Source organism: Xiphophorus hellerii, chromosome 8 (assembly GCF_003331165.1).
Source record: "Xiphophorus hellerii strain 12219 chromosome 8, Xiphophorus_hellerii-4.1, whole genome shotgun sequence".
NCBI lineage: Eukaryota > Metazoa > Chordata > Actinopteri > Cyprinodontiformes > Poeciliidae > Xiphophorus > Xiphophorus hellerii.
The window spans coordinates 23564046-23584332 of NC_045679.1; the positions used below are offsets into that span (position 1 = coordinate 23564046).

Below are 20287 nucleotides of genomic sequence, written 5' to 3' on the forward strand. Positions count from 1 at the left end.
CAATGGACTTGCATAACCCCATTGTTTGGTCTGGGGTTTGAAGGTTAAAAAAGCAAAACAAAACAAAACAAAACAAAAACTGTTCTTCAAGGTTGCTGGTGAAGATTTAGAAGTCGTTAAATAAGTCCAATTTGCATATTTGAGACAGCAAAGGGCTTACCTACCAGTGGAGCGTGTTTAGCATTAAGAACCTGAACAATTACCTGCTTAATTATTATCCCAGGGAGGAGGCGGCATTCTGATTGGCTGTTTGGCGAGTGACGTCAACAGCTGTTCTCTAGGCACAGAAGAAAAAAAAAATCACATTCGCTCTCAGACCGTGTGTCTGCCTGCTCAGGAAAAAAAAAAAAACGCTGGAAAGTTCAGTCTCTAACTCAGTGAACCTATGAAAGAAACCGGATGACGGATAGGTTTTAAGTTGGACTCGCGTGTCCGTGTTTGTTTTTTCACTTTAAGTGAGTGTGGGGTTGTTTTTTTTTAGACGTTTTCAGACTGGTGCTCCGGAACGCGAACTGCTTTGGGATTGACGCTCATCTCGAAGTTCCCAAGATGAACTTCGGTCCGGTGGTCGGAAAACTTTTTGTAAGTAGACTCGACCGTAACCTTCTGTGATGTGTTTTAGCTGAATTTAAAACTTTCACGTGTCTCCATGGGTGTTTCCTCCCCCCCTTTTACCACACTGACGCAAATTTAACATTTGTTTTAAAACCTAGAGTCCGTATAATGTTTTAGTAACAAAAGTCTCTGAAAAGTGAGTTGTACCAAATCTAGCTAAGGTATAAAAAATAAAAATAAAAAAATCACAGTGGTGTTAAAAAAAAAAAAAACTCTTTCGGAAGCTGAAATCACATCCAGGCCTGTGAACTTGTGAGGAGATAAAACAAGCCCCTTCATTGTCCCACAAGAGCTCGTACACAGGAAGCAACACTGTGTTTGTTTTTGCTGTGGATTAACGTGTTTATTTCTGTAGATATTTAATAATTTTCCTCTTGCTTCTGGCTCCATTCCTCTGGTCAGTACATGTGCTGCATCATTCACCCTCCCTCAGTCCAACATTGCAACCTACCATCTGTGTTGGAGATCATGTGGTCAGATTGTGCAGACATGCCCCATATGATGGCCCTGAGCAGAGCCGGTCCTACACTGTATGGGGTCCAAAAAGCTCTATTTGACTTGAGTGTAAATGTTAAGTTTAGAATACTTTTTTTTTTTTTTTTTTAAATTAAACATCCTACCTGTTGATAATTCTCTAAGTCGATAATTAGTGTGTTGTGACAGCAAAACTGTCTTGTCTTAAAAAAAACTAGTCTTTTTAAAAGATTCCATAGCGATTTATGTGAATGCTCTTTTATAAACATTTACCGTTGAGTTGTTTGCACTGGGCCATTATTTGTAAAGAAGCTAATGATTATTTTTCCCAAGGAGTGGAGGCGGTGCGCCACCAATGATCTTCCTGTGTAAACACATGCTGAGATTGGAACATAAAAAACAAAATCCAGACAGACTAAATGTCCGATATAAAATTTCAGACATAAAATAAATAAAAAAAAAATATATATATATACAGCTTTACATAAATATAAGCTTTATAAAGTTTTTACACTGTTTTACATTATATCAAGCAGTTATTTTAAGTCAAAATACTTTACACTAAGTATGTGTAACATAGTGTAAGATCGTTGGTTGCAACCTCACTTTCTACACCCATTTCCCAAAAATTAATCATGTAACTTTCTGTAAATAAGTGTCCAATATAAAAGTAATTATTATATATTACTCCAACGACAACCTAATCTGAATTTATACTAAATAATAATGCAAAATATTACCTACTACAAATGAAGGTATAAGCTACTTTTAACCAAACTTTGAGAATGTGTAACCATCCCTTTAAGCCACCAGCAAGCGCTTCTGTTTTTAAAAAGTTTGAACTTGCAGGCACTTAGTTTAATAAATTATTGATTATTCAGCAATTAAATATATTTGTTAAATAAAAAGCTGCAGTGTACAATGCAGACTCAGTAGAGTGTGGCAGGATGGGTTAAGAATAATCAATTAATAAGGATCATCAAAAAGTGGCTTTTAATTCCTGAGATTTATTTGCATTTGCATTGGACATGAAACCTGACTTTATGTGAATGTATCCAATGCTCTAACTCTGAAAATGCGATGCTTTCCTTTTGTATTATGGCAACCAATATATTTGTCAGTTCTAGTTCAGGTTTTGAATTTAAGACAGTTTTAAGTCTATTTTTAAAGCTGAATTAAGTTAGCCTTACTCTTAATTATATTTTGTTTTAGTGAGAACTAAATCATCACCTTCTCACTAAAACCAGGAAGATAGAGCACATCACCCCAGTTTTAAAGTCCTTCCTCCCTGTAGCTCATAAAACAGACTTTAAAATACTGTTGCTAGTTTGTAAATCACTGAACGACTTAGCACCACAATATATTAAGGATGTGCTGTTGTTGTATCGACCATCCAGACCTCTCAGGTCTTCTGATTCTGGTCTGCTCTGCATCTCCAGAACCAGAACCAAACATGGAGAAGCAGCACTCAGCTTCTATGCACCACAGATCTGGAACAAACTTCCAGAAACCTGCAAAACTGCTGAAAGACTGACTTCCTTTAAATCAACCTGTTCAGAGTTGCCTTTGAGTCATAATAACTGGAATGTGTATTTGCTTGATGATTTTGAAGATGGCATTTCGCAAGATGTAATGCGTATTCCTTGTTTTATAATAGGTGACTTCATTGTTTTTATGGTGTAAAGCACTTTGAACTGCCTCGCTGTTGAGGCATGCTAAAAATAAACCCGGCTTGATATTTAGAGGTCTGTATTGTGAGGTCCCCCGCTGACCTGGGTCCCCTAAATGCTCTGACCTAAGGGTCCACTAATAACTTCTCTTAATAAATGGCTGACTGTGGCTGGACTCATTCAAGCTTTAACTCGGGTTGTGTGCAGAGGGCGAGAAGCATGTTTTTTTATGAGTATGACTGGGGTTGTGATCAGTTAGTCTCTCCCCCTGTCTCAACTCACCATCACACAAAAAGCCCAAAATTAACCCTGCCAGTTTGTCAATTAAAAGACAGAAAGCCTCTCAGCAGTTTTTCCAGGAAAGTTTATCCCTTTCAGACCTTACACAGAGCCAGCCTTTCATTTCTACGCTGTTGGTTTTTCCACCAAAGCCTGACTTTTTTTTTTTTTTTTTTTGTAAGGCTCTGCAAGTTCACCGTGAGGTCTTAATGGGCATAATGTGAATTTGATGTTAATTCGGTGCAAAAAAGACACCTCTGCTTAAGAAACAAATGTTTGTCTCTTATGAAAGAAAGATTGGAGTCTCAAAGACAGATGGGGCAGCTGCGCCTTGGCCGACCTTGCGGCGTGCTTGATAAGGGCAACAATCGTTTTCATTAAAACCGCTTTTTAATCGCAGAGTCCTTCCATTTAAATGCGCTTTAAAGATATCCCATCCGCCGATGAGACTGTAACTCTGTTATTCGCTTCCTCTGTTGTCCGATTCGTGTTTAAAGTCATGCAGTGTTCCATTACTGAAATCAGATTTACTTCTCAGGGTGGCAAAGTCAATGTTTATCTTTGCTGTAAACCACAGCACATTCTGGAGGCCTTGCCAGCAACAGACCTTGTTGCTAAGGGACTGTGAGGAAACTTCCACCCAACCCCACCCGCCTCCTCCACCACTCTCTTATCCCCCCACTGCCCACCTCCCCAGCAGTCCCACCCCCATTCCAAATTACCAGTGTACGTGCTTGGCCGTCCAGTAAACTTCCCGTCCTGAGTACACAGATAGGCTGATATTAGTGGCATCAATTTACTTCTTAGAATTGTCATGCCCATGCAAATGTATACGAGATTGTTATCTGCGATTGCTTTCTGCGTTTGGGTGTTGGTTCACACAGGAAATGGTCCCCTCAGTCACTGGGGACGACGCAGACAGACATCTGGGACACACAGAGGCCAAGCTGTAGAGCCGCAGGCCAAAAAAAAAAAAAAAAAGAAAACAGGCCGCTCTACTGCTCACAATGCAGCTCCACAGCAGCATGTGTCCATGAGAATAGCTGGAATCACGCTCGCGGCTAAGAGGAGTTACTCGGGAACCGGGTGATGCAATGCAGGGGCAACCCGCCCACTCCCAGACTGCCAGGTGCTCCAGCGCCCTTTGTGTTGTAGCAGCCGTGTTAGAGGTGTTGGTGATTCTGAAGAAACCTGTTGCTGTTGTTGAGGTGAATCACTCCTGGTGATATCAAAGGTGTGCTGACTCAGTAAGGGAGTGCCACCTGTTCAGAGGATGAACGACATAACACATACCGACGGAGGCAAGTCATACTCTAAACCCACCTGAGTTCTGGAGATAAGTGGGAATAGTTTACTGCCAAACAGTCTGACCTCATCAGGCTTCGTCCTGATACGTCGACGTACCAATAAGTAACCCATTCTGGATTAGACGCAGTCTGCTCTTACATGCAACAACCGGCTTTGTTGTTAAGTGTTTGGACTTTGAGCTTTCCCTGTCCTCTTCGGGGACACCGGGTGTCATGGGGTTACTGGGGTCCTTGGTGCAAACTTTAGATTCTCCCGGTCGGCACGTTCTTTGAAGCTCTGTTGTAGAGATAACAATGACTTCTGAGGGAGGTAATTTTGTGTGTGTGTTTTTAGGGAGGAGGGGGCATTGGGGGGTTCTGTACATGAGAATGTAGGTGTGGTATATGATTATACATCCATTAGCTTTATTTTCTTGACATTATTTACATGTGGAAAGGGAAAATGCGTCACTGGACTTCCTTTTTAAATGTCACCAAAACAAATGTTAGTGACACTGAAGGTGTAAATTAGTCATAGCACTCAGTTGTTTGGGAGAATCTCTGGGGTCAGTAAGTTTCTGTAACTGACACAGAGTAAATGCATAATTCGAAAATGGATGGACAATGGTTTTCAAAATAATAATATGATATTCACATTCTTGTGTCACCCTCCCATGCTAATTTGCCTAAATAAACTGGACAAATCCAGTGCAACTAGTTGTTTTGCAGAAAATTATGGTTGCCTAACCTTTTGACTCATGTCAGGCCATGGTACAAGTCATTCGATTTGAATACAAATCAGTGCTACTTTTTTTTTTTTTTTTTATCTTTGTTTGTAAAATATTTGTATATTAGAATATTGTTTTCCATGCACTTCACAGTTACACACTAATCTGCATGGATCTACCACATTTAAGTAAATCAAAGATTATGGTTATAATGTGATATTGATCTTTGGTGTCTGCGCTCCATATGCCAAACAAATATGGATTATATATGAATATTGATTATATGCATAATTCCTCAGTCTGTTAGATTATATTTGTCCTAAGAGTTTACATAGAAGGCAACAAAAAAGGTTATTCAATGACTTAAAAGCATCTACTTTTTAAAAAAATAGATTATCAGTGCAGATAATTGTTTTTAGTGAAACTACAAGGAATTATATTAGGTCACATTTTTGTGATCAGACATTGATAAAGCATTTTCAGGATATGAAACCTTTGGTATTTGGTAAGACTCCATATTCGCTGACTGGATACTCCCAGTGGGTTCTAGGCATCAGCTGCTGTGAGATTCTCCTGCTATGATATTGTGTGACTTAAAAACTGTGGTTCTAATGGAGCGCCTTGATGAGAATAATATGTACCAGTCCTTCAATTTTACACAATAAATGTCAGTGTTTGTTTTTTTTTCACTGGAAATATCTCCGAAGAGCAATATTGGTGTTTTGAGGAAACAGCAGTTGCCTGCTTTTCTTTCAGCTGAATAGCATTGTGCAGCAATAAATGTTTGCAGTTCTCCATACAGCTAATGAAAACGCCTTAACATCAATGGAGGTGCTTTTAGATATATGGCAGAAAATTTTAATGGTTCTGATGCTATAGGGCCACATGATTTACACGTTGCGGAAAACACAGATTGCGGAGTTTATGAAACTGCAGTGTTTTACCCTTTTAACACCTTGTAAAAACCAATGTTCTGTTCAACCACAGCAGTCGGTTTCATTTGTGATACAGAATAACAGGAAACGTTGACCTCTAGCTATTGGCATGTTCTTTTTTTTTCACTTACCCCATAATTACATACTTTTTGGGTTAATAAATGTGGTTAAAATGGAATTCAGGAGGGGGAAAAGTGGATTTTGAAAAAAATAAATAAAAAGACGTAATTTCAGGAACTTAATACAACGTTGATACTGGTACCGATTCAGAGAACTTTTTTTTTTTTTTTTAGACACAGGTTGTTGGTTTCTTATCAGTTCCTCTAGTGTAAGAGTAGCATGGTACCTGACTGGTCCAAACCATTTCAGTGTAGGGAGATTATATGAATTGATAAACATTTGTCTATGTTGCACTCTCTTGCGGTTGCACTGAGCGCTATCAGCCATCTTTCACAGGTCATCTAACGCCTTGTTTTTCTGAATTTCATGTTCTTTTGAAATGAAATTCAAAAGAATTTTCATTTTGAGAAAACAGGAAGCTGAGAATCTGATCAAACTTTCCAAAAACGTTCTCTGGACAAAACATAAAGATGGTTATAAAGTGATGCATAATATAGAGGAATCTATTTTCATCAGACTCAGGGATGAACTGCCTTGTCAGTGACTTACTACACATAGTACCAGCTCTGCAATGCACTGACGTACAGGCACTAGGAAATATGACTTAACATTAAGCCACGGTGGTGAAAGGTTTGCATCAGTGCCAAATTCTTTCTCTTCCTGCTCTCCTGGATGAACAGACTTGCTCTCATAAAAGTCTCCAGTCCCAGAACAGGCTCAATCTTTGTCCACAGAATGGACGTCTGTTTACAGAGATGTAAATCTGGCAGGGATTCCTGTTATTGATGGCCTCTGAAGACCTCTACCAGACACATACTCTGCATTTTTGCTGTGATGTGTTTATAGAGACTTTTACAAACTGCCTGCACTTTCCTCTCCCCTCCTTGCGCCACACACAAAGGTGAGCTTTAATGGAACAAATTCGATTGTCTCTGGAGTGCAGTCGTTGGATCTTTGCTCATTCTTTCCCGTGTTAGTCATCTCTTCCGCTCCTCTTCGTCCCTCGCTCTCTCCTGGATTAATCTCGTGAGTTGGAGCTGAAGTCGGAGTCGGCCTAATAGGAATTTGAAAAGGGGCTAACTCAATAGCCCCATTGCTCACAAATTCAATTTAATGTTCAAATTCGGAGTCCTGGCTTAGTCTTAAATCACACTCTGCATGACTCACGGTGACGGTGTTTACATGTACAAGCAGTTTGCTTTTTGAAACCACAGAGACCACCTTCACATCTCTAAACAGTCTGGAAATGTGTCACGCAACACCTGTTGACAATTCTTGAACTTTTCATACTTCCAGCATTCACCTTCTGCTGTCAACTACTTTCACACCAGTCATTTCACCAATGTTGTGGTCAACAAGGTAACTGAGGAAATTCATTACCATAGCCGTCATCGGTTTGTTTGTGTGTTTGCTTCTTTTTTACTCTCCTGCGGCGGTGACTGCCGCCCCGGTCTGCATGTGTGGCGCACCGTCACGCTCGTCTAATCAGAGGGGCATACCTCCAGAGGAAACTGAAGAATTTTAGTCATGGAGCGGGGCTGCAGCTTCCCCGAGTTAAAAATATCCAGCCTGGCGGATATGCTGCTGGTCTGATCGGGTGCTGGGCCCGCTCTGAGGGAACAGTTTGGAGCTGAACCCTGCATGAAGCCTCTGTATTGTCTCGAGCTTCCTGTTCTCCCTGAGAGGAGGGGGCCGCCGCATTTCACACGCTCCTACTCATACGCTACAACCATGCGCGTTGATGCACGTGCGCGCGGCCCAGCGTGTGCGTCTGTGCGGTTTTCTAACTGTTAGCGCTGTCTTGTTTTCTCCACTGCTGAAAACTTGACATGGGAGTCGTTCCCCTTGTTCTCCATCATTCAGCTTTATAAAGATGAATGCACCCCAGCTTGGCTGAACTTTAGATGTATTCCCTGATGAATCAAGAGTCAGAGTTAGCTCTCTTGACAGCAGCCGGGTTGTACTTGTCTTTGTCATCTCACACAAAATGTCAGCGTCATTTATCACTGAAGGAAAGCCGTGCACGGTCACCTCCTCCCGTCTCCAGAGAGAGACGGGATTTATCTGTAAAGTCGGGGGAGCGTTCACTGTCCTGTCAGGGTTAGCCTTGAGGGATTTGAACTGTGCAATATTAAACAGTGTCAGCAGGAGCTGTTCAACACTGTTGTAAGCAAAACCCTAATTACAGAAAATTCCTATCCAGTCTGGAATCTGTTTGATTTTTTTTTGTTCTTCCAAGTTTGGATTAGTCTGGAAAGATACTACATTTCTAGATTTTTTTTCTCCTGATTTGCATATTTTGCTCATCATATTGCCTGAAATTTTTGTTCATTTATCAACCAACCAGCTAAGTAGCTAGCCATACATCCATCTGCCCACCATCCTTCCTTCCTTCCTTGCTGTCCTTTGTTTTCACAGGGTCAGATGCAACGCCCGAAAACTGTAGAAACACTTGTGGCAAATTCACTGTGAGCTTATGTTATTATATTAAAAGATGCGTACAAGTACAAAGAACTGAGATTTAGGAAAAGCATAGAACCTTGATGGTTAGAATTTGCAGGAACCCCGATGAGTTTTGTGTTCCAACTTAAGAACAATAATACCCTTTGTGAAGAATGCTGTGTTGATTTCCACATGTTCCTTTATGACAAAGAACCACCTGATGAACATGCAAGAGCAAAATAATTATGATAAGTTTATGTGATGCTGAACAGTACAACAGCCTTGAATAAGTCAAGATGAATACTTCAAACTCTTGGCCCATGTTCTTCTTTGGTGATTAACTTTTTTGTCACAAGGAAATTAAATCATACTGAGAATTTCTTAACTCATCAAAAGAGCAGAGTTGACCAGAAAAGTCACAACTATATGAAATTAAATTTATGTTGTGTTGAATTTAGTTGCTCAAAAATGAAGACCAAAAATTGGTATCATTTTTGCTAGGTTTAATATATGAATGCTCTGATTAGCTGTCCCTGACTTTTTGTGATGAGAAAAAAAAAAAAAGTTGGTTACTTATTGTGATAACAATAAAAGTGGCCTTTTTTGGCAATAGAATTTACAATAATGCTTGTAATTATGATCACAGCCACAAAAACAGAAAATCTAACTTGAAAACTACAAAAAAAAATGTTGATTATTGATTGGGTAACTTCTGGAGACTAGGTACATAAGGCAGTTCAATTGTAGTGCTAAATGAGAAACAATTAACTGCGTTAAAGCATGTTTAAGAAAAATATTGATTATTTTTTGTTCTGCTCTTGTGGAACTGTGGGAAAAAAAAGAGAAATAACAATTCGACCAATGCTTTTGGTTTTTAGGGTATGTAAATGTCTTCTTTGTCACAAGTACGTACAATTCTCAAACAATTCAATTACAATTAAATTGCACAATAATTGGAAACCACTATTTTCTGCAGAACCTTTGTAAAAACACAGCCTGTGAACCGGGAAGCAGTTACAGTAATTGTGAAAACACAAAAATGAGGTTATCTCGATACGCCTTTTAGTAATGGAACCACCGCCGGCCTGAAACCAAGAGTAAAAACTGTACTGATTTATCCTGAAACTGATTTTGATTTGTGTCACACTTTCAGAACTAATATGAGGTCTAAGGAAAAGGCCTAATAGAAATTGTGTTAAAACCAACACGTGACACTGTTTACTAACTTCTTTTTATTGTTGTGGATTTGGTTTGTACCTGACGGTGAGTCAGGCTCGGCGATGCGGCAGCTGTAATTCGCTCTCTCTTTCCTTGTGGTTGTTGGAGGCCGCTGTGATAAAATATTGAGTTCTGCTAAGGTCACTGGGGGGAGGCGTGCACATCTGACATTTGAACTGGAATAAACCTTTCATTTTTCATTGACTTATGCACTCTTTTTTTTTTTATTCTTTTTTTTTACAACATTCATTCTGCGGTGAAGCTTCGTGCTCCTTCCTCAACCCCGTCATGTGCTGGAGTGTTTAAACATCTTCAGGGTAAAAAAGCTGTTTTCCCCAAAGCACCATGGAAATATAGGAGGCATGCATAGCTGAGAATTGGCTCATTCAGTTGTTTTCTCGGAGCCTGCGGAGGCTGATGATCTATAATCTGATAAACTGCTTTCACTGGTGTTTAATTGGCAAATCATTGCACTGTTGAGGTTGCTCCCCAAACTTTGATTGGACTAACTGATTTTATTTGGGGGGGGGGGGGGTGGTTGTCCTTTCTCTTACTTTGCAAGTAAGATGAGAAAGGTAATCAAAGTCTTGGAAAAGTGTGAGTTTATGGATGTAAAGTTACACAACTGTTGCTTTGGTGCCTTCATTGATAACAGAAAATGATTTGCTAATTGGAGCAGCATGATGTGGAGAGTCAGGTCCCCCCTCCGGACATCGGAATATAATGAGGTGCAGCGTGTCATTGCTTAGTTGTTGGTTTGGACTGAACTCATCCGTCTGATTTGAAATGAATAATGCAGCTTAGTTTCCTCTATGTATCCACTTTGTCATTTCTCTGCATTTTCCTTTCCTTTCCTTTCCGCCCCGACGTTATTCCCTCAGGGATTGCTAAGTTGTCACAGGCCTGTAAATGGCCCATTGATAACCTGGGTCATCTGAAAGGATGTCCTGTCATTTAGGCACAAATGCGTCCTCAGTGTGCATGGCATATGTTGGGATTGTTCCAAGGCAATTTGGAAGAACCCAGGGTGTTTAGAGGAAGCGGAGGAGCGCTACTGTTGTCGGACGCACAGAAAGTCCCTCATTATTTTATTATAACTTTTATTAGTTTAACTCACAGCCACAAAAGCACTGTACAAACTTATCACTGAGTTGGACAATGACAATTGGACACTGTTGTAAGACATAATCTGCAGCCGAGCTCAGTCATTGTACAGAGGATAGAGGAGGCTGTGAAGTGGACTGAGCCTCTGCAGTCAATGCTGGAGTCCTTCCAGGGATTGTGGGTTTGAAGGGCTTTCCACACTGAGGTTACGGTCACTCTGGTCTTCCTCCTCTCTTGGTGAAGGATGTAAGAGTAAACCACATTCTGGATGGCCGTAGTGTTTATGTACACAGCGCAGTGCTCTTGTGCTTTTGATGTACTTCAGTAGTATTTAGCAGCTAGATTGAAAAGCACTTGGTTTCAGAAATGACTCGGATTCTCTTCAGCTTAGAAAGAGAATTTATTTGTTTGTTTGTTTGTTTCACTGGCACATTGAGAAGTTTTTGTGCAACTTGGCTATCCCATGAAAGGAATCCATTTTTACTTTTTCTAATCCGTTTTCCTCCTTAGAGTTTGAACTGTTAACCGACTAATTAATCAGATTGTAGATAAGTTGCATTAACATAGTTTTGTAGTGCCAATGACAATAAAACGAGGGAAGGGGGGGGATCCAGCATCATATCGCGGATCACAATAAGAAAATAAAAACAGAAAATGTTTCCCCAAGGTCCTGGCCCTTTCTACAGCACATTAACAAGGACAACATTTCCAAACATAATACCAAGAGAACACAGAATGAATGCAAAAAGAAAATAAATATATAAAAAGCATGCCACGTTGAATAAAATTTAGCCAACCACAAAAATAAGATGGAAGAGACAAGATTTTACACGACAATCAAATGGAAAGCATACAGTGTTGTGAAACTGAAAAACATACATAGTGCATGCACATATGAAGTCACACATGACTTGGATTTGTCCAACCAAGCATTCCACCTTCCCTTAAAAGGACAAATGATTACTGGAACACAACAAACGGTAGCAGACTGTGGCGGTTCATTCATTCATCACCCTGGGCAAGCTCCTCTTTCTATAAATCTAAGATACACGATCTTGGACCCAGAAAAAATAAACACAATATATTAATTGTATTTTGAGAAAACTGAGGATTTGCTTTTCTAAGATTGACTTGAGGCCCAAATAACATTAAAAATGGTTTTTGCAGCTTCATAAACATAATACATGCTCTATAAATCTTTAAAAAACTACGACTGTAACTTATTCCTGTAGGTTGGTGGTAAACATTAGCATCAACCAGTGATAGCCAAACTGCATTCCTCAAGGACTGGAGTCCTGCAACTTTTAGAAGTCTCTCTGCTTCTGCACACATGGCTCTAATATTAGCTTATTAGCAGAACTTGACTGCATGCTAGTAAGGCAGTTTCACAGTTCAATTCAAGTGCAATTGACAACGAACACATCTAAAAGTGTTCCCTCGAGGAATGCAGCTTGAGACCTTCTTTACATGCAGTGTAAACCTGGTGTGGGTAAGATCTTCTCCATCCCTCTCCCACCATCATCGGGGTAGCACCCTTGCTGGGAAGCCAGCTGCTTTGGTTCCACTAAGCGGTATGGCACGGGTCGGTTAAGTTTGTATCACTATTTTGTCTGTTTCCAGTGAAAGGGCGACCCATACAACCAACTCGTACAGCAACGTTCCTACGCCCCTTTTGGATGTAGGTCCCTAGAGCAATGGTACAGTACAGTCAAAGTAGAGGTACTGGTGTCACAACACAGTCCATCGACTATAACATTTGATGTCGCACTAGTATGACACATTTTTGCCATTGGGTTTAACCCCGCTTGCCCCACCAGTCAGCAGAGGCAGTACGCTGACTGGTGAAGGTAGCCTACCTAATCTGATTGGTAAGTGGAAATGTTCCACTGAATATGCTTTACCATAGCATATTGAATTGCACCAACATTTGTGTGTGTGCAGCAGCATGGCCTAGCTATCCACCAGTCAGAAATTTGCGGCAGACTTCATGTTTTTGGTAAAGCTTTGACCCAGCATTACCAAATTTATTTGGCTCTGATTTCTCTGCAGTGTTAGCAAAGCTATCGTTACTAAAACAGCTTTCTCCATAGGCATTCCCTTGAAAATATGAACATTTACCTCAAAGAACTGCCAACATATTCAACTTAAGCATGTTCTCAATCTTCAAGCAAAAGTTGGAAATGATAAAAAACCAATTCTGTGAAACTTAGACATCGGTAGACATCTCTTAAGTTATAGAGATTCCACTTTCAATTTGCACTCCGTTCTGATACAGAACCTAACTAACTGTGATTCACTTTGTCAGTAACACACGTGAGAGTAGAGAAGGGGTGGGCAATCCCAGTCCTCTCTTGCAACTTTTAGGTTTGTCCCTGGTTCAACACAGCTCAGACTGCAGGATACTGGCCCTCGAGGACTGGAGTTGTCCATCCCTGAAGTAGTTGGTGTGACAAATTAGCTCTTAGATTTTGTGTAGACAATGACTGGAAAGCTGAAAATCTTTCAGTTTTGGTCACCAACCAATTTTTTGTGTGCATCTTTTACATCAGCCGTATTATAAACCAGTACTGGTAGCAGTGATAGGTTTATATGTTCATGTAATGGTCTTTAGGTGTTCAAATAGAGCTTAGTCTTGTTAGTTTAGAGATTGGTTTGGAGAGCAGGGAATCTGTGTACCGTCAATCGGACACCTGGCGTTTACCTCTGGATTGGCTTAAAGCATGTGGATTTGGTGGAATGTCACGTTCTGCATCTGTGTTATGGAACGGGATTACCTTCAGTGCAGCTCACATTTTCCCAGTCATCTTTATTTTCACATCTTTTTTTTTTCTTTCCACCGCTTTGCCTTGCACATGTGCTTGTACGCTGATTTTACTCTTTCCTTTTCACACGGCTTTCTGCTTTTCTCAATTCCATGCCTCTCCACAGCTTCCCCATCCAAGCCTCCAGTCGCACGCACACGCCACACAAATGCGCCGCACAAACGCGCACGGCGTATTCAGGCAAAGACTCACCCTGTGTCGTGCAAGCTGTTAGTCCAGTCTCTCATTTATCTCCCTCCCTTTTCCTCTCCTTCCCTCCTGCCTTCCACCCCCCTTCCCCAGAATGTTTGGATAGATCTAAATGGTGTGATTGTGACTGCTCTGCCGGTCGTCTGCCTCTGAGCGTCTTTGGAAAGTCTGACGTGAAGGGAAAAGGCAGAGGCAGAGAGAAAAAGGGAAAGGTTCTTCTGAACAACAAGGCATGGCGGCCCTCCAGAGAGTCAAATCCAGCGTCATAAGTCTTCTCTCCATCCCTTTTCTCTTTATTCCTCTCATTCTCCCACACTCTCTTTTTAGGGCACCTATTCCCTGTCGAGCGTCCCATCTTCAGCGTGTTGTCTACAGTTTCTCTGTCCTTCTTTCTATCTCTTCCTCTTAATCTCTAGTGGTCTAGTAGAGGCTGAACGAAGGGAGGGGGGCTTGCCACCGCACAGGAGAGACAAAACCTCTAGATCTAGGACTCTCTTTTACCCAGGGAGGTGTCCTGTTACGTTTTAGGCTCTTCGCCGTGGTTTCACATGTCGTGGCATTCAAAGAGCCCAGGTTAAAGAATGTGGGTCATTTGAAGTAGGAGCACTAAAGTGTGTTGTTTGCCAGTGAAAGGGGCCTTCTCACGTTGACATGGTGAAAAGCGTGTGAATAAACACCAGCGCCTGGGGGGCACACTAAAGTGTTTGGCTATATTCTTCTCTGTACCCCACCTATACAGGCCTGTTATTATCCAACACATGAATGGATCTCTGGGATTCACGTTGGATATGAGCACCGGGCCGCTGGTAGCCAAGGTACCTTATCAAACTCTCGACAATAGAAGAAGTAGCTTCTGTCCTTTTGAACCTCGAGATGGTGGAGTAATTAAATTTGGCCCGCATGCTGCGCCGCATGTAATTTAGTTGGTGTATGTTTCCTCATCCTGTGCTCACGAGATTATGTTGCTCCTAGTTGTGACCAGCTGCTTGGCTTCCTTAATTGCTTTCCCACAGCAGATGTTCAGATCAGATGGTTTGCATTAAGTCATAGATTGCTCACACAAGGTTTCCTATGAAGATACGCTCTCGTCTTTTGCTGCCCCTTCTTCTGATGAGTTTAAGTGGGTGAGTCTGCATCGTGTGGAATCACAAAAAAGTAAATCAAAGCTCATGCCTTTCTCTTCTCTCTTCCCCCCTTCCACCCAATGTCTTTGTTGTCTCCCTGACCTTGATAATGCAGGTGGTCGTGGCAGGACTGATTGTTTGCCACGCGGCAGAACTCCCGGCCCCTCAGTGGTCTGGAGAGGAGTACAGAAACCTCACTCTGAGACGACTCAGGACATGTGTGGAGAATGAGCAGTACCCCCACCAAGGACTGTGCTGCGTGAACTGCAAGGAGGGTAAGAAGGAGAAAAACTCTAAATACTCTAAACCAGGGGTCTCAAACTCCAGGCCTCGAGGGCTGCATGTCCTACAGTTTTTAGATGTGCCACAGGTACAAAACACTGGAATGAAATGACTTAATGACCTCCTCCTTGTGTAGATCAGTTCTCCCAGCCTTGCTAATGACCTAATTATTCTGTTCAGGTGTGGTGCAGCAGAGGCACATCTAAAAGTTGCAGGACTGTGGCCCTCCAGGACTGGAGTTTGAGACCCCTGCTCTAAAAGGGAACTACTTACTGCCCCATTAAAAAAACACAACAAAGAACAATGCTCGATGTTCTCTAATCTAATCTGTATCTTAATTTACCAAGCAACACCGTAAAGTGTTAGAAGTCTAAAATTACAAATTCATTCAGACCTTTGGAAAGATTTTAAACTCATCTTTGCTCCTGCATAGGAAACAAAATTTGTTCTGTTCTTAACATAATTTTCCATTAGCAGGTCATCATTTCTGTTTTGTCGTTTTTAAACTCAAAAGGAAGAGCCTTTTAATAAACCTTATTACCTAGGTCTGACTGGCTTCCTTAAAAAGTAGCGTCATTATTTTGTTGACTTCTTACAAACTTAATGAAGTCAACATTAGCATCAATATTTTGTCCTTTTTTCCAAAACAGAATGCAAAATGTGTATTGCAAAATTATCTTGCAACTTGCATGGCAGTAATTTTATTTTTTTATTATTCTTTCAGAACCAATTTTAACATTCACACATGTAGGGAAACGGTCTGTTAACAATTTAAATTTAGCATATTTGTTCAATTTCACGCAATGTTTTGCTAATTAATCAACTAGAGAATTGTTACATTTTCACTGGATTGAGACTAATAAGGAATTGGTTGTTCAAATATCTGAAATCTGTTTTTCATTTTTTCTTATTTATTACTAGTGTCACATATAAAAAGCTCCCACCATTTTCTGTCTATTAATGGATTAACCAGCAGTATTTATTCTGATGCCCCTTTTTGCAGTTGGAAAAAAATCTAATAAAATCAGGGATATATACGTGTGTGTATATATATATACTGTATATATATATATAATTGCATTTTTAGACACGCAATGTTTTTTTTTCTTTTTTGTGGTGGAATCCTAAACCATAAAATTGGTTGAACTTGGAATCAATGAGTCAGAACTCTGGAAAATTGTGTTGCCAGAAAAATCCTGATTGTTGCATCTCTAGGATTAAAAAGAGATCCCTCAACATCACCAATAGCAATAAAACAAATGGGGGAAGATTATTAAAAATATAAGCCTAAGAAAATCAACATTAATGTATTTTATATTCTTCTAAAGCTAATAAGATGCATCAAAATTAAGTAAAAAAAAAAATGATACAAAACTTAAAAAGAATTAGAAGTAAATAAGAAAATTAAATACAACACAATCAAATAATGACAAATAAAGAGCTACAACAACTGAAAAACAGAACTATGATACTTATGGGAAGATATACAGTATATATACGTATATATATATATATACAGTACAGACCAGAAGTTTGGACACACCTCTCTAATTCAATGGGTTTTCTTTATTTTCATGACTATTTATAAGGCAAGAAATCCCACTTATTAACCTGACAGGGCAGGTTGACCTATGAAGTGAAAACCATTTCAGGTGACTACCTCTTGAAGCTCATCAAGAAAATGCAGAGTGTGTGCAAAGCAGTAATCACAGCAAAAGGTTGCTACTTTGAAGAAACTAGAATATAAGGGCTATTTTCAGTTGTTTTACACTTTTTTTGTTTAGTGCATATTTCCACATGAGTTATTCATAGTTTTGATGCCTTCAGTGTGAATCTACAATGTCAATAGTCATGAAAATAAAGGAAACTCATTGAATTAAAAGGTGTGTCCAAACTTTTGGTCTGTACTGTGCGTATATATACACCTGAGGAAAAATGCAAAATTATTAAATATGTCCATTTTTTCCCCTTGATGTTATTCTTTTTCAGCTATCCTCAGATATTCAGGAACCAGAACCACTGCAGTCAGACTAGAAGGAAACGTTGTTTCAAAAGTTTAGGGATTCTTGCATATTTTTCAGATAACTGTTTCCTCCCATCCCCCCTCCCTTTGTTTTTCAGACCATTTACAACCAGATGCTATAAATAAATATAGTTTAGTGTCCGCTTCCTGTATTCTGAACTTTAAAGGCTATAAATTACGTTATATTCCTCCTCCTCCAAACTCTGAAAAGTTTGGAAATGTTGTCCTCACCGCTCCGTCTGGAAATAAGGCATGACGGCCAGGAGCAGAAAGCCCGTCGCTCCGTCTGAGCTCAAGTAGAGCTACAAAATAAATGGAAACTCCAGGGCTTGAAGTCAGAGTTGTTTTGAAGGTCCAAGTCATTAAAAGCACCAACCTTTTCAATTAATTACGTACATAATGTGATAAACCATTTAACTTGTCCTGGGCCTGGAATATATTTAGCCAGAAAGCAATTACTGTATTCTACTGGTGGCTTATTGAGTTATTTCATTTGCGATTCTCAATTCTGGGGAAAAAAACCCAATGTTTTTTGTCTATTATTGAGTTCCTTTTTAATGTCTGTTTTTTTGTTCCTCTGGCTCTTCCAATGGCAACCTTCATCAATCAGTCTGTAATTTATGCAATTACATGCATTTGATTGCTAAAAACTAAATCCTGGAGGACAGCTGATTTATTTCTGTGGGCCTCCATCGTTTGTTGACAGCAACTAGAACGCTTCATTCCTGCTTGTTTTCCCACTTGTTAATCTGTTCTTGTTAATTAGCTCATATTAATTTATGGAGGAGAGATTTGTTTTTCAGTAAGTTATCTTTAAGTAACTGTGACAGTCGAGCTGTCTCCAAGTAAAAAAAAGAAAAACGTTTCTAACTGAAGAGGTCTGTGCTCTGTGTTGCGTCTTCCCCCCGGTGCCCCGTCTTTTTTCCCCCTCCCATTTGTACATCAGATAAATCCTGAAAACACATGAGAATCAAGTGGTTTTATTCATGGCATGCTTGAGCTGATCACAGAGATGATAAGTACGATAATCCAGCAGAGCGAAGTAGGACAAATCACTTTGTAGTTCGCTCAATCGCTCCCTCTTATAGCTCTTACGACACGAACACTTCCTGAACATAAAAAAAAGAAGACATGTATAACATAGAAACTTCTGTTCCCTCTGTGTTTAGCATCGCTTTACCTTAGGGTTGTCTAGCACTCTGGAATATGGTGCCGTGGTGTGGCCTGTTTCAACAGGAAACGCATCTGTATGATGGAGTTGTTATTCACAGGAAAAGACATTTAGTTACGTTAGTAAGTTATATTTGTGGTGTGATGAGTTGTGGTCTGATTGTTTTCTTATTTTATTTGCAGGAACGTTTGTGCAGAAGCCATGTGAAGGTGATCTGGAGGAAGGAACATGCGTGTCCTGTGAACACGGGCAGACGTACACCGAGCATCCAAATGGGATGAACCGCTGTCTGCCCTGTACACACTGTCGCCCGGGTAACCAAGTTCTCCGTTTCTTTAAGAATGCATCATCGATTATTAATCGGTCAATATAATTTTTTATTTACCGAAAATTAAATTGTGTATCTTCAAAATTAGTTGAAGGAGGAAAAAGTCAGTTTAATTGGTCATAATGTTTTTTTTTTTAATTGGTCATAGTTGTCAGATCAAAAACGGTTTTCTAAGCATTGTAACCAGCTAATGTTGCTAACTTAGCAGAGAAAAAGCCTGTCAGGACTCATTTTAGCTAACAGCAGTCAAAATATTTTTTCCAGTCTCCTTGCCATGTTGCAGTCAATCCATAATTTATAGCACAATATATTGGCATTAATATTGGTATTGGCCGATGTCAGTATTAGTCCATTAAAACTTGGTGGATATTAATAACCATTGTTTATTTCCATATTGTTGCCTTCTGTGTATTTGCATTGGGAGGGTGTTTTATTTGTTGGGCCATATGACAGTGATGCAGCGCAGGATTGTAGGTTATTTAACTTAAGCAGGTGTGCTAAACGTTTTTATTCTCTCAAAGGGGTAAGGACATGTATACAATATAAATAATACTGGTTATCGGCAATAACAGCAGTATTAATATCAGATATTGATATTGGCCCAGATTTTCAAATCGGTGCATCTTTTCCAATTCGTATCAGGAAGAGAGGCAATTAGGACCTTAGATTAGCTGTTAGCATGTTTAGCATATCTAATTGTATGCAGCGCTCTGTGTGCTAATGCCTTAGAGGCTACCAATATTTATAAATCAAAAATGTCTTCAGACACAAATGGATAAACCAGTCTAGCATCTTCCCCTCAATGAAAATCTGACATGACCATCTGGAAGATACTTTCCATTCTAAAAGGCTTTGTCAACTTTTGTCTTATTTCTGACTTCATTTTTGAACATCACACACAAAAAAAACTTTTTTGTCGTCTTCTTTGTTCAGTAACAACTTCTGCTCTGAGGAGTGTTGCTACATGCTACATGTAAAATTAATTTAGTTTTTCTTTCAGTCTTTTTAATACCTAAATTAATATTTGTATTCTGAAGCGATTGCATTTTTATCGAAAAATGTGTAATTAACTGTCAACTTTAACTACAGAAAGTAATACATCTAAAAAAAAACTAAACAGAATTTTTTATGACCGTTGGAACTGCTCGTAGATTTGCTTCAGGTCACCAGCTGATTTCTTTACACATTTAAATTATTTAATTGGATTTTCTTATCGTATTTAAATTTCCATTTAGGCACTAAATAAGACTAAACATTTTTTTTAACCATATTTCCCATTTTCTGTGAGCAACTAGCTCCAAAATCCCAGCGTGTTTTAAAACGCGGAGGGGGAAAAAGAGAACTGACACCTATCTGAATCTCCCCTCCATTTAATCCTTTGCGTTTTTAAAAAAAAAAAAAAAAAGAAAAATCAGATAACCACAGAGCGTTCTAAAGATCCTGCTTGTCAAAGATGTATTGTTTTAGGAAAGCTGAT

At 39.7% G+C, this 20287-nt stretch overlaps 1 protein-coding gene across 1 annotated transcript in view; it reads left to right on the forward strand.

Moving 5' to 3' along the window:
- The first annotated feature begins 299 nt into the window (after positions 1 to 299).
- Positions 300 to 20287, forward strand: part of tnfrsfa (tumor necrosis factor receptor superfamily, member a) — a 48731-nt gene continuing 28743 nt past the window's right edge. Inside the window, exons 1-3 of the mRNA XM_032569715.1 lie at positions 300 to 582; positions 15122 to 15281; positions 18665 to 18796. Of these exons, the coding sequence (XP_032425606.1) occupies positions 550 to 582; positions 15122 to 15281; positions 18665 to 18796 (325 nt within the window). The 5' untranslated portion in view covers positions 300 to 549. The remainder of the gene's footprint in view (positions 583 to 15121; positions 15282 to 18664; positions 18797 to 20287) is intronic.